Source organism: Camelus bactrianus, chromosome 25 (genome assembly GCF_048773025.1).
Source record: "Camelus bactrianus isolate YW-2024 breed Bactrian camel chromosome 25, ASM4877302v1, whole genome shotgun sequence".
NCBI lineage: Eukaryota > Metazoa > Chordata > Mammalia > Artiodactyla > Camelidae > Camelus > Camelus bactrianus.
Window position 1 is genome coordinate 23296447 of NC_133563.1, and position 15735 is coordinate 23312181.

The window sequence follows — 15735 nt, forward strand, 5'->3', positions numbered from 1 at the left end:
ATTTCACATCTCTGAAATACTTAATTTTGGTGATCACTGGAGTAGACATGCTTCCTTCTAACATTTACTGTTTCCTTTGTGTTTAGTGAATAATCACACTGATTTCTGGCCTGTTAAGGAATGCAACACCAAGACTGTCCGGAGAGCAAAACATTTACTAGGTGGTGCTGCGAAAAGCCTTGCCTCTTAACCTCACCCTTCTTGTCCTGTCAGGGGGAGGGAAGGGATACCACACAGTTGTCTTCATCTTGGCTTCGTCTCCTGACCTAGAATGTGGTCAGATCTGTCTAATTTACACAACTTTGCTACTTTCTGGGGTTTTGAATACCACAACTGCATAAGAACAATTGCATAACAAAATTCTTACTCTTATTTTTTGCATCAGAAAAGTTGCACAAAAATTTTTTTTCCTAGTTTCATACGACTATATAACCAGAAGTACAATGCATCTTACAAACACATGAGATTCAAGTGATTTATTAGTTCATGGTTCCAAATTGTCCCGTGAGAATTTCTTTGGAGTTACTGTCCTTTATTTATCAACTTCTTCTAGACATGATTCTTTTCTTGGTTAGGCAGAGTCAACTGCAAAGTAGTCAAGAAATATTACAGGGGAAATGAAAAGCATGTGAGATTTCATCAGTGTTTGCTTTAAAAAACACACTGATATAGGCATGAACATGTCATTCTTATTCCAGACACTCCTTCATGAATCTTAGGTAAATGTTAAGCTTTACTTATCTTACTAGAAAAACTCAAAGACTAAGGCTAATTGAAAATTGGTTTCAAATTTATATACCTTCAAGTTTTTTAAAGTTGTTTGAGGAAAATCCTTCCTTCATTTTGTTAAGTGTTAGCAAAGCCAAACAACCAAACAAACAAAGTAAAGGCTTATCATATAACAAACTGCTTTATTAACAGATTGATGAATGGAAAATATTGATGCATATTCAATTGGTAGAGATCAAATTTGATTTTTTAATAAACTTATATTACAATTGAATCACTACTTTACCCTAATTTCTCATTGATTTTTCCATTGGCTTTACTTTTTTACACTTTGGATGTGCAGTGTGGCCCCAAGGTGTCTTTCAAAAAAGTTAATAATGACATAAATTGAACCTTAAGTGCAACCAAAGAAGCAGAATATATTTTAAAACCTTTCAATGTCTCCTTTTGTCAAGCAAAAACTGTTTTATTTTTAATATGTGAATAATCTCCCCACAAGAATGATAATAATTCTTAAAGCATGGATATTATACGTTAGGTTATCTAGCACCCAACATGAAAATTTCTGTAATTTACAATAAAGAAAAGTATTCCAAGGCTCAGAAATGCACCAGAGTCAAATTATTCCCTTCTAAATGATGGTAAAGGGGATGTTAATTAACTTGTTAAAGCAAGTAATGTGGGGGATTTCCTTTAGCATGTTTCTCTTTCTGGTTATGGTTAACTTTTGCAGAAAAAAAGAATTCTCAAGAGCCTCCACTGTTGACTTAAATTATTTTTATCATGATGTAACTTAAATAAAGCACTAAATAAAAATTAGTCTAAATCTTTATGCTTTTAGTTCCTATGCAAAACAATGAAATAAAAATAAATAAGTTGCATGAAGCCAATAAAATTAAAAATAACGTTATTTCAATATGAAAAGTGACATTATTTCACTGACATTCAACCTCTGCTCACAATGCAAATACAGTGCTAGCTGTTAATAACTCTCAGAACCACCATTCCCATTGTCCTATGCTTTTTTTCTTTGAACTACCATGCTGCCTTCCCTTATGCAGTTGTTTGTATCTTCTTTGGGCTTTCTCTTGATGTGGAAATCATCATTTGCCTATTAATTCCCTCTTTCAGCTCACTAAATAAGTAGACTGTCCTGGCAAGAGGTATTCACAGGGCAGACATCATGGTAAATTGAAATGCATTTATAAGCACTGAAATATCACGGCAGAACTTACAGTGTTGTTCGTCTAGAATATACTTACCTTTGATGATCATCTACATGGAAACACAGATTTTTACAAATCCTCTCAAGAATGTGTAGACTCCTGAATATATTACCATGGACCTCCAGATTCTAGAGACTAGAGTTTGAAGAAAATTGCACCATACATTAAACCAAAGAGCATTAACTCATTTGGACCTGGAGTCACCAGAAAGCATTCCTCCTTTTCTTTTGAATTCTAGATCTCCTCTCCTCATCTTAAATTAAATAAATTATCAAAGTGTGATTTGCCAACCACTAGTAATATCTTAGTTTTTTTTTTTTTTCCTGGTGAATCAACCAGCATTTAAAAAAATTTTTTTTGTGTTTATTTTAATGTGCATTCAGAAAAGGCATAACTAACAGAAATCTTGTGATTTCAAGACATTACTGTTTTAGAGGAAGGCTAGATATTAAAAAGTGAATCTTTTCAAAATAATTTTAAAGAAAAGTATTAATTACATAAAAATAGGGATGGTACCTGAGTGTGGGACAATCATGGAAATGGTAAAAGTAAAATTTTTCTCCTCAAGCAAAATGCATAGAGACAGAATTCCTTCTCTTCTCTTTCATACTTTTTTGGTGATGAGTCATGCAATTATGTAAATTTGGTTGATATTTTCTCCTACTTCTTAGCTCCTAAAACATCTTTACTTTTACCCAGCTACACATTGTTGTCAGCAAGACTTTGGCCAAAGTGGTAATTGACTGCAAGCAAGTTGGTGAGAAGGCAATAAATGCATCATCTAATATCACATCGGATGGTGTAGAAGTTCTAGGAAGAATGGTTAGATCAAGAGGACCAAATGGAAACTCGGCACCAGTAAGTGGATAAATAGTGAAATTGTGTTATTGTTATAAAAAAAAATCCCCTTAAAATACAATTATCTGTTTTCCAGGGGAAAAGTTTGGTAGAAGGATGGATGGATGGAGGAATAGATGGATGATAAATAGACTGGATGGATTGATGAATGGATAGATAAATAGATAATGACTTCTTCCGGTGAATTAGAGCATGAACACACAAATCTCTTGGCATGTGCTTCTGCTATATTATAAGGAGAATGATCCAGGAATTAGACTAGTTGATTTCCTAAATGCATTTTAAAATTCGAATAGTAAAATAATCATATTTTAAAATTCAAATAAAATATTGTGGCATAGATGGTTTGTTAATGAGAATCAAAACTGTAAATGAACCTCATTTATATAAGCAAACACAAATTTGTACAAAATATGTGGTGGTTATACACAGGAAATTGACATAAGCCTCTCATTTGGGTTAGATTTGGGCATTTTAAAAGTAGGTTTTTGCTATTGCTAATGTAAAGTTTACCCTTTAATCTAATAATTACTGAAATAACAAATCATTCTAAGGTACATTTTTCATCATGCAATATGGAATTTAAGGCTAGGAGACTTCCAACTGGCAAAGAAACCAAATTCCCTTTAGTCACTACCCACAAAAAAGAGTAGTGTATACAAGCTGTTGTTTTAACAACACACATTCACAGCTAATTAGCAACATTCTCTAATTTGAATCATTCAAGAGTTAGGACCAATTATCCTGGAGGGAATTTTATTTTTGGAAGCAATTCCATGTATTCAAATCTACATTTCTCTTGTGTGGAACAGAATAATCAAGTTAATTATGATTTACTATTACGATGATTTATTATTATTGTAGCACACAGATCTGTAGAACTAGCCAGCCATATGGAATTTTAGAAGGACCTGGTGGTTCTTAAAGTTTTTTTAAGCTGAAATCCCTTAGTGCAAATGAAATCTTCTAATATATCAAATTAATGAATGCAATTAAAACAGACCCATGTTGATTGAATGGGAGAGGGGACATGGGGTAGCAGGTGTCCCCACACTCCAATGATCCCTAAGGGAACTTCCAGGAACACAGTTCTAATTTCATTGCTCTAGAGTAACCCATTCAATTTATACACTAGGAAACAGTCCCCGAGTGGTAAAGGGGTTTACTTTGGGACACTTGGTTGTTTCATGGCATTTCTCTTTGCTGTAACAATAGACATGAAATCTTTGTGTACAATAGGGGAATGCTAATGCTTTCAGACCTTGATAGAGGCGTGCTAATTAATTTAACTACTTAGCTTTTAAATATCTTTATAAGTTCTTTTGTCCTACTTTGCTTTGGAGAACTATAGATTAGATGTTTGGAAAGAGAGAATATGAACAGCTGTGGAAGGCTCTTTTGTTTTCAGTTGTGGTAAGAGACTGTTAAGAACATTTACATAATATTGAGGAGTTACCTCCTCTCAATGTGTGGTATTTCATGCTGATTAAGAAACACACCACCTTCTGCTTCATGGAGGATGCTTTAATGACAGCACTCTCCAGAGTTTATAAGGTTCCCGAATTAGCAAACTAAGGATGCTCAGATGGATGGATGAATCAACTCTAACTTAAGAAAAAGAAACAATTCCAAGTGTATGAGATTATGATCCATATCACTTAGTACTATTGTTTTTTTTTTATTTTAGACATAATGCATATAAAATCCCTGACACTTAGTAGGCATTCAGTGAAGAGCATCTATTATTATTGAAGGATGTCCACAATATCTTTTCCATTTTATCTATTTTAAACCTCTAGGATTTGCTTAACAGCTATTTGTAGTCACATATTATTTTCTTGATCTTCCATACATCTGCATTTCACATCTCCACCCAGAGTATAAATCCCTTGAAGTAGAAACCATGTCATGGTCTTCACTTGCAACCACTTGCTTCTACCCTACATCACAACATCTAATAAATTCATATGAACAGAGCAAGTTCTCAAGAAACGCTTGATAGAAATTAAATAGAATATCATCTATTTGAATAGTATATGTTCTTTCTTAAAATGCTGTTTTGTATATATCGTCTTCCATGTGTGGTACCAACAACAAGCCAACAATAATTATCATACCTTCTCCCAATGATAATTTGTATTTTACAAGACAGGTTTATAATTACAATAGCTACACTTCAAATTATGCTCTGTGTAGTAATTGTAGTCCAAACATATCACCAATTAAATATTAAAGGCTTTACTTCTGAAAGCAAAAGGGACTATAGATTTCAGGCCTACCAGTGATGAATCTTTACTTTTGGCCATGAAAGAAAAGCAATTAAACAGAGCACCCTCTGTGGTAACGTCCACCCAGTAGTAGACAAAGGGGAATTTATAGAAGTCAATAATTAAAGAGTTCTTTGTAGAGCTAGTAGAAGAGTTGTGGCTTTTGTTGGAATTTTACTAAATAGATTTTCAGTCTACCCACTTATTGAGGAATTTGATTCTGTTGAAATGGATGATATTAGATTAGATCTCAAGAATGTGATTGGAAACTCACTTGCTTTTTTTTTTTTTTTTTTTGGCTATTTATTGTTTCAGTGCAAGGCAAGAGAGAAGCTTCAGTCTTCAGTCTTCAATTTAGAAATCACAGATTGCTAACATCATCTTGATATACATATGTAGTCTAGTACCCAGCAACAGGGAATGTGTAATGTACAAGTTTTAGATTATTCCAAGAGACTTAAGTACACAAGAGAAATTAGTAGTTCATAGGTCAGCATTCCCTGACAAATTTAGCAATGATTCAAAAAAATGCCAGATGATGGAAAAACTCTAAATTTTAAGTCTTTGAAGACTATTGTCTTTTTAAACCAAAGTTGAGTGGAGGAAAGATTAATGAATTTAGGAATATAGTAACTACTGTGTTGAAATTACTCATATTCGTAATAAAAACAACTTGTCTTCAGATATGCAAGATTTTACAGGCAGCAGAAGTCCCTAGTGGGACTAAACTAATAAGCAGGTTTAATTTAGCTGTCAAAACACACATGGGAATTTTATTTACAGATTAAACCTTTTATGTAGGAATCAGCAGTAGACTAGTCCATGATCCTATGGAAACAAGTGTTTTTAAATCACAAGAAAATTACTGTGTTTTCACAGGAATTATATCTTTTAATCCTTAAAATGATGATAGTGGCTAATATTTATATATTTTTTCAATTTTTTAAATATATATTTTATTGAAGTGCAGTCAGTTTACCATGTTGTGTCAATTTCTGGTGTACAGCACAATACTTCACATAGAAACATATATACATTCATTCTCATATTCTTCTTCACCATAGGTTACAAGTTATTGAATATGGTTCCCTGTGCTATACAGTAGAAACTTATTTTTTATCTATTAGTGGCTAGTATTTAATGCATGCCTACTATGGACTAGGCAGTGTGTACTTTTCTGAGATGACCTCATTTAATCTTCTAATAACCCTAGGAAGAGATACTTATTCCCATTTTATTGGTACAGAAACTAAGACTTGAAGTTAGGGAAGGATCCCTTTTCAAAAGTGGGGAAAGTGTGATAAAAGGCTGTGCCTGAGTTGCATATATTACCTGCCTTCCATACTGAGCTCTTTTCCACTGAGTCAGACTGACTATGATAGAACTTAAGGCAGAGGAAAGAATCTTGTCTGAACAGCATCAGTGTCTGCTCATTGGCAAGTTCAAAAACTCGCCATTATTTGAATTACAACCTTGAAATAAACATGATCAAAATGTTCCCCCGCCAAGCATGTCTACACCTAAACATTCTAATTACTACCAACAAGTACAACAGCTGTTAATCTTCATCTTCTAATTTAGCTAGTAACATCATGGTTTCCCTTAAATTCAAGAAGTTGATTAAAAGTAGATAAAACACTATGTTCAATAGCTGACAAGTGATAAATGCTTAATAAATCTTAGTTTTGAGGTGGAGTCAACAAAAGTTACACACCAAATCAAAAGCAGAAGCTTGCTTAGGTCCCCAGTACTCTTTCTCCTGTGTTCCCGGGCAATGTAGAGCTCTCTAAATGTGTGGGTAAGTTCAGGTCCAGTTTGACTTCATATTATAAGCTTAAAAATGTTATGCTAGAAAAAAATCAGAAGAAATCTGGTCATGAGTGGCAAGTTGAGCCGAGAGTACATTCTAATTCCCATTCACAGATCACAGTGACTCAACTGCTGAGGAATATTTTAATCTTATTTTTATGCTAACATTTGACCCCAAACGACTTGTCTTTTGTGCTACACCCAGACAAAAATGTCCAATAATGAAAAATGAGCATTTGTAATTGTCTAACTATTCTCTTGAAAGAGATTATAAAAAGTTAAAGTGGGAGGGGTTTTTTTTTTTTTTGCACAGATATATTTTTTCATAATGTTCAGTTAATTACAAGGGGGGAAAGTTCCAAAAGTAAAAAGAGGCTGACTCTTGCTTTAGTTGCTTGAAGTGTGATTTATTTTGAACCACACTGTCTTGCATTTTCAGGCACTCAAATATAAGATCTTTTAACATATCATCTCTGAAATATTTCCTCCATAATTTGTATAAATTTGTATGTAATTGCTTCTGGAATAAAAGCCAGATTTTTCAAAAATCAATCCCCAGAAATGTGCCTTGGAAAAGACATCTCTAAATGAAGGCTGAGGAATCTAACTATTACGAATGCAAAACAATTGTGAATAAATTTGTTGTACTCACACCAAAAAGACTGCTGACTTCATCTAACTTGCAAAAGAAACGACAACCCACAAGCATTCTTCGAATGATAGTATTAGCTTCATTCAGCACTTAGTAAGCATTAAACCTCTTGCATAAATAAAATGAACTCATAAGAATCCCAGTAAATCAATAGGGTAGAAGAAGTTTAGCCAAAGGTTTGTATGGAGACATTGTACTGTTGTAGGAGATTGGGCGATGAATGTTTATTTGAAAAACTTCAGGAAACCCTGGTGTGTCTTAGGACTAGTGAAAGGCCTTTGATTTAAATAAATCTTTCCATTCACTAAAATGTTTTTACACTGAGGGCTCTATTCAGAAATGGAAAATTTCTTAATGGATGAATGACTTACAGAATCAACTGAATCTATGTACTGCTATCATAATAGGACCCATTTAATAAATGTCCCCGGACAAATGGCATTGTAAAGTTAGGCTAGGGTGTCTGGATTTTAAACATTTCACCAAAGATCTGTTCACTACAAAATAAACCACGAGAAAATGAGGTGTGCTGTTCACTTCAATTTTGCAATTGTTTTCGAGGATCTTAAAAGGTCTGGCTACAGAGTGAAGGAACTGGCAGCACCATGTCTGGGAGAAAGGGGACCGATGAGCCCATGACCCTGCAGTCACAGAAGTTCCAAATAGGAGACTCTTTGGACACAGCAATCACCCCTCCAAATCGGGCACCATCTCCTTCAGGGCGCATGGGACCATGTTCAATCTTATTTACTATTTCTTGAGTTTATTTTTCATTCAGTTATATAAAATAAACCTATGCTTTTCCCTCCTCCTCTTATGACCATGAAGCCTTTAAACTGTAAACAAATTGTAATGCCTCTATTTAGGAGTCAGATTTGGATTTGCTATGGGGTGAATATTAATAGAAAGTCCGTATGTTTCAAGTCCTTCTGTAAAATATGAAGAAAAGTGCTCTTAACATTCTATGTAAAATTGTATTGTTAAATTTACATTGCAAGTGAAAAAAGAAAAGAAAAGAAATGAGGTGTGCTGTTCCAATCCCAACCAGAATTCAGCTTTCAACATGGGCTTAAATCACTTAGGGTTTTTTTTGTCCCAGGTCCTAATTTACAGAATGGGGTTGACATTACTATTCTCATACTTCATGATGGTGATTAGAAGATTCAATGTTAGAGGTAAAGTCCTTAGGATTGTGCCTGACACATAGGAAGTTTTTCAATAAATATTTGCTGCTATTATTGTTATTTGCTAAGTTTTTTCTCAACCAAAATATTAAACAGATATGATTATTGTGGAAAAAAACTAGTATTACATTTCTGCTCTCAATACTGCATCACCTTCACTTTGATTCCACTGTTTTGGCCTCTGTTAATATATCCTTCTGCAGCTTGAAGATCTATTAGGCAAGGGCTGTCCATGTTACATTAAAATAATATTTATTATTTATAACTCTATTCCAGGAACTCTTCTAATTATTTCCCTTTGTGAATTCACTTTATTGTTACGGCTACTATTGCTACACTAATGAATAGCTACTGTCATTATGCTAATTTTACAGATAAGGAAAATTGAGACTCCAACACATTAAGTGATTTGTTTAAAATGACTTAGCTTGTGGGTGGATTACACCCAGGCAGTCCAGCTCCATAGCCTCCTAACTCCTATGCTCCTTGAAATATTTTGTTGCTATTGTTGTGTTTCATGAAAATCAGCAGCCATGTTCTTTAAAAATACTTTACTTTTAAAAGCCTAATTTTTTAATGATTATAATTTGGCTCTATGTTTGCTCTAAACAGACTCAGATACCACATCCTTTGGGAACAATTTTTTTTTATTATTCTGGAAAAAAAAAAAAAGAGAGTAGTGAGCCATGCACATATTTCTTCAAGCAGCACAATAATTGTATATAGAAATAAGAAAACATGGTGTTTTGATTTATGGATCTGCTTTCAATATTTAAGGGTTATTTTATTAGTCTTGCAAAACTCACTTAGGGGAGGGATGTTAGCAACCACGTCTTCCTGGATATAACAAGAGAAAGCTTGACTTTACTTTCTTTGCTGTCACGTAGGGCAGGCTCTTTTGTGATGCTGCATGCATTGATAGTAACCTGTTTCAGTCATATGATCTACTTGGGTATTCTCATTTTTATCCAGGGGATCCTTGACAGGGATGAGGGCAAATAAGGCGCCAAGAGCTTCCAGTTCTTGCTGAAAACACCACTTGCTGAAGGAAAGCTACAGATTTAAAATGAAAAGAATTTCATTCTTCTCCCAGCTCTGTAATTGATTTTAATATTTGAAAATAACATAGGAAGAAATACAGTATTAGAAATGGTTGGGTCATGAAGCTACTGTGAGCCCTTAATGATATTATAATGATGTTTCTAAATATTTCAAAATATACATTAAGTTTTTGCCAGCATACATGAGTAGAACAGGACTGTCTAAGTATTTACGGTGTGATCAATGGCTTAAATAAAAATATACTTTGCACAAGTTCTCACAGTCCTGTATGTGAATCTGTCATGATGCTTACCACATTGTAAACAGTCAGTGTGTGTCTGTCTCTTACTCCTTGTAAATTCTTTGAGGGCAGGACTCTGGTTTTGTTCATTTTCATCTTCTGAAGGTCTACACGGTGTCTGGCTTGCATTACGCACTAGAGAAAAAGTTGCCAAATATATGCACAAGTGATGAAAATCAGAATTAATTCGATAAGCTTTCATGAATACCCACTGCATGCCCCATGTTATGATAGAGGACACAAAGATGAATAAGTGCTTCTCTGTCCTTTGACGAGTTCCCAGTCTAAGGAAAAGAAAATATGAATAATTGCATTGTATGGTGGGAGATACGCTATAAAAGACATACAGAGAATTGTGGGACTACAGGGGTGCTTGGAGTAGCTGTGATGAACAGTAGGGAAGATTTCGACAGAAGTACTGAGCTTTTTTAGGTAGAGATGGGAGGGGGCAGCTGTGATAAATAAGGGAGTCTGGAAGGTAGATGGAGTAACTACTGATAAAAATCTTAAATCACTGTGTGTTTGAGAAACAAAATTAGGTTGATATTGTTGGAATGACTTTTTAATTTATTCACCGCAATATTATATTATAAATGTATTGATGTTCTATTTATGTGGTATATACTATGAAATCATTATAATTACAAACACAAGGGATCTATAGATCTTTTATTGAATGACAATTTTCTTTTTAAATTGCAGTTCCAGTTACAGATGTTCGATATTGTTTGTTCCACATCATGGGCCAATAAAGACAAATGCTGTGAACTTCCCGGCTTGGTAAGACTTCTTCTTTCATTATTTGGTCTGTTCTTTATTGAAATTTTCAGAAGTTGTATTTAATGCTCCCTGAAAATGAAATCGTGTTTCACAAAAGCCATGTCAGAGATAATTCATTATGATGATAATGAAAATTAGAAGGAGGTATGTTTGGAATCAGCAGGACACACTGACACACATGGTGGGAACTGCCCAGCTCCATGGGGTGCCACTTACTCAGAGTCCAGATGTTCCCAAGTGTCATGGTTCATGAAGACTTTAGTGTCACAATGCTTTTTTTCATGGCACCCCTAAGCCTAGAGAAAAACCTGACAATTCTATATATGAGATCGTTAGATCCAAATAGCTTCATTAAGTCTTTACATCCTAACAACTCAGTAGCTGTGTAAAAAAATAATGTATATAAATTGAAATTCTGAGATTATATATTTTATTTTTAAATAACCACAGTTGCTTACTAATGGGATGGGTGTGCCTGTTGAGAATGCACAACTTCTCATATCTTGGAATCACTTCTTTTTCCATATTGATTTTTCCCATAGTACTTGCTTTCCTTCATAGGAACTGCTGAAAAACTAAATTTGCAAATATATGACAGCATCAAAAAAAGTGCTTCAAAATCTAATGTTGAGACTGTGAACCACCTTGAGCTAGTTTTTCATATGAAGTCCAATGGATGCTGAGTATTGGGGTTTCTCTTGATTTTTTTAAACACTCGGGGTGCCCCTGTGAGTTTGCGTAGTGCCCTAGGGCATCTTCCCACACAGTTTGGGAATCAGTCATGATCTATATAACCTATGCAATGCTGCTAGAAAACCAAATCTTTTCTCGTTATTAATACCAAATGTAATTCATTGGAGGGTATACCTGTGCATATAAAAACATTCATGTTTTAGAATCCTAAGGGTCGTTGAGTGGAAATGTTGACCTTGTTGTGGTTGGACAGGAGTCAGGTCAATAGCTAAACCTGGAGACTGGGCATGGGGAAGATTTCAGCAAGTCTAAAAGATTTGCTTTTTTAAGACCATATACCGGATCACATCATCTGTTGCAGGCAGTAAATTCATGGTGATTATGTCTGAGAAGGAAGTAACTTCTTTTTTTGTTAAAATAAATTTCCATTAAACTCTGGTGAGGAGTTAAATCAGATACACTATGCTGTTATGCTTAAGAGCAGGTAGATTGGAAATTGGAAGGGGAAATACTCTGAATCTTGCGCTGTATCAAGCAAAATGTGATCACCATGTCCCCTAGGAAGGACCCAGCCCTTCTCAGAGCTCTCCTTTTCATGTCTATTGCTGAAGATGTGGAAATCCCATGGTAGAAAGACATGGATGGAGACACAGTCAAGAGCAATGGCAAAACCATCACTGAGTCTCTGGTCATGGGAGGCCTGCTGTCAGCCTCATTTAGGGGATCTTTCAGGATGCTTAAGTTTGTATTTCACTCCAGCCACCCAAGATATCAGGATAGATATGTTAGCAGAAGTTTTTTTCTGAAACTTTTCGTGAGCTGAAACTTTTGACTATTGTGCACTGTTTAGAGAAAAGCAAGTAAGACCCTTCGCTCAGCTTTCTGGGGGTTTCTATTGTGAGTAGTTTAGAGACTGAGATTATTTTCAACTTGATAAATTAATTACCACCTGTGCTCTATTCGACTCTAACTTCTTTCCCCCAAAGTCTTCAAAAATGAAGCTCACTTTCTCTCTATCCAAAGGGACTGAGGAACCCTTTGAAGTTCTATAGTTTCTTAACCCAGGGTGGACTTCTATTTGACTGCTACTCTAAATGGGATATTCACAAATCCACAAAAAAATAGCTCTTAGCAGGTGCTCTGTCTTCCTCTACACTCCAGTGGCTCATTCAGATATATTCAGATTGACGTTCATAATCCATCTTGTAGTGTCGCCTGGCAGCAGAATTCTCCAAGAGGAAATGACCTTCTATCTCAAAGCTTTAGATGAATGCTGTGATGTTTTTCCTTATTTTCAACCCATTCACTGTTTTTTTTAAAAAGAAGAGTTTATGGTCAGAAGAAAATATTTTCCACCTTTCTAGACAAATGCTCACTTAAGAATTTTTTTAAAGTGTCTTAAATTGAAGTGTTTTCTTTGAGTTTATAAAGCCATTTGTATAGACTAGCTTGTTAACTAGTTATGCTATTTTTTCCCCCTCAGAGGGATGAGGAGACCTGCCCAGACCTTCCACATTCCTGCTCCTGTTCTGAAATCAACAAAGGGGCTCTGGGACCAGCAGGCCCACCAGTAAGTCTTGCCTAGTTTGGGCTTAAGTGTTCTTTAATAGTATTTATAACAATCACTTGTTGCATGTCTAATATGGGACAGCCACTGTGCTAAACACTTACTTAATCCTGTGAGCAAACTGAAGCACAGAGAGGTCAAGTAACTTGCCTAAAGAACACAGCCTGGAGGAGCTGCTCTTCAAACCCAGGTCCCCCGATGCCTGCAGATGAGGCTCTTAACTGCTGTGCCGTGCTCCTCTCACAGTGCTCTCTAATCAGGAGCTTCCCTTTTAAGGCCTGGGCTTTGTTTTCAGTGTGAATGTTCCAAACACTGGCCCTCTGCTTGTAGCTGTAAGATTTACATATACTCCCTCTGCCCATCCTGTCTCAAAATTTATATGTGAAAGGAGGATTTCAGAATCTCTGGGAAAGTTACCTGATGTGAGCATGAAGTTTTCCACTGTGGACTGGAACTTCCTACAGAAAAGGAGGGAGAGAAATCGAGGGAGAGAGAGAGAGAGAAAAGAGGGAGAGAAGAGGAGAAAGAAAACATTTTTTTAATATAAAATATATATATAATTGCACTCTCTGGGTCTTTGAATTTACCATGATAAATCTTTTGTAATATGTCTAAATGCTTATGTCTAACCGGCTAACCTGGGGTGATCAGTGTTTCTTTAAAATAAGTATGATATAGCTGGTCTGTGGTTAGGAAATGGCAAATGTATCGAGGCAGAAAGACAAAGAAAACAGGGAGGAGGTGCATGAGCAGATAAAGAAATTCAGACCTCGCAGGAGGAATATTCTGATCCAGACCAGTGCTTGCACATGGCTTGCCATTGGTGGCCGGGCCCAGTCAGCATGCATGCAGTCGATAACCCTCACTGACAGCTGGCTTGCAACATGAAAGTTGGCTCCAGGTTGACCCCACCTACATAATTTTCCTTCATTCACGTACCACACTTCCTATTCTGAACAAAAAGGAATAGAACCTACTGAATGTGTCTAGACTATATCCCACTAATTTCTCCTTTATCTTTGGCACAGAGAACATTCTTTCAAGCTCTGGATATAGAACCCAAATAGGTACTTTTGATAGTTGTTACCGAGATTGCTAATTGCCCCCCATACTCATTACCGCTGCCTTTTAAAAATAGTAGGATGCCCTGAGTTTCAGCCAAGTGCACTTGGCTGTTCAGCTAGGGATTTGATTATTTGCGAGTAAATGTGACCTTATGACTAAGTTCTGGCCAGTGAGAGAGAAGGTATATGCAGTCACCCGGATGGTTGTTTTTAAATGAAAACCAAATGTCTTCCTTAACCACGCTCACCCTTCTCAGCAGACTAGAGTGGGAACATGTGGTAGTGAATCCACTTTGATAAGCAATGTCCTTGGGCACAGCGCAGCAATAAGATGGGAGCAACCGAGGTTCCATGCTGCCCTGCTTGGTAAATCTACTCTACTCTGCTGGACCAGCTCAGGTTTTAATATAAGAGCATAATAAACCTCCTACGTTGCTTGAAGTTTTAATATTGACGTCAATTAAAGCAGACAGACAACTTCCCAAACTAATAAACTGAGAGTGCAATTCAAGATTAGCAGCTATTTTCTCTGAGCACTTTTCCCTGAGCTATGACAGTTTTATAGCTTGCATTGTTGCTAGGGAAAAGCCAGCTGTCCGTTGAATTGTCATTCTTCTGTGACAAATCTTTTCTCCCTGATTGCTTGCAAGATTCCTCTGTTTTTAGTGATCTGAAGTTTCACTGCAGTACGTTTTGGTGTGGATTTTTGATGTTATTGTTTCGCTGTTTTGGAAATTTTTGGTTTTCATGAATTTGAATCCCAGTGTTTTTCATTATATTTGGATTTTCTTAGTCATTATTTCTTTGAATATTGCCTCTCTCCAATCATCTCTGTGTTTTCCTGAAACTTCAACTAGAGGCACATTAACATTTGTAATTTTACTCTGCCTTTTTAACCTCTTATTTATTTTCTGCTTGTGCCTCCAGGCTTTATTCTGGGTAACATCTTCAAAATTACTTTCTGTGTACTCTGTGTTTAACTATGGGTAATGTGCTATTTAGCCTATCTATTGCACTTCTGATTTTGATTATTGTTTTTAACAGATCTACAAGTTATATTTTGTTCCTTTTCAAACCTTCTGGTCATTTGTATAGTCTCTTCCTCTTTTGTAACATTTTCAAAATTATTTTTTTTAAATATATTCAGTATGGTATTTACATTCTTTATGTGATGATTTCAGTATCTGCAATGTATGTGGTTCTAATTCAGCCTTTATTTTTCTATTTTCTTTTTTTTTTTTTTTTGCTGATTTTACTCATGCTGTCTTATTTCCACATGTATTTTGTCATTATTGGGGTACATATTTGAATTTGCATTACTGGAACCTTTATCTCTGGGAATATTTTGAACCCATTTTTGAGCTGTATTTTCCCGGAACATATATGTGCCTGCTTCTGCTAAGCTCCTGGGTATACAGCCAACTGAAAACCACCTTAAAAGTTTGACTTTGGAGTTTCGTGTGACCCTCATAGGCCATGTAAATTCTGGTTCCTTGATTGTATGCGAATCAGCTTCTGGGTAATATTTCTTAGTGGAGACATTTTCTTCTCCTCCCAAAGCTAA

At 35.6% G+C, this 15735-nt stretch overlaps 1 protein-coding gene across 3 annotated transcripts in view; it reads left to right on the forward strand.

The window, feature by feature from the left end:
- Nucleotides 1-15735, forward strand: part of COL14A1 (collagen type XIV alpha 1 chain) — a 184362-nt gene that overhangs the window by 111636 nt on the left and 56991 nt on the right. For all 3 annotated transcript variants that reach the window (XM_074352994.1, XM_074352992.1, XM_074352993.1), the window contains exons 34-36: nucleotides 2655-2813; nucleotides 10770-10847; nucleotides 13024-13110. In XM_074352994.1, the coding sequence (XP_074209095.1) occupies nucleotides 2655-2813; nucleotides 10770-10847; nucleotides 13024-13110 (324 nt within the window). The remainder of the gene's footprint in view (nucleotides 1-2654; nucleotides 2814-10769; nucleotides 10848-13023; nucleotides 13111-15735) is intronic.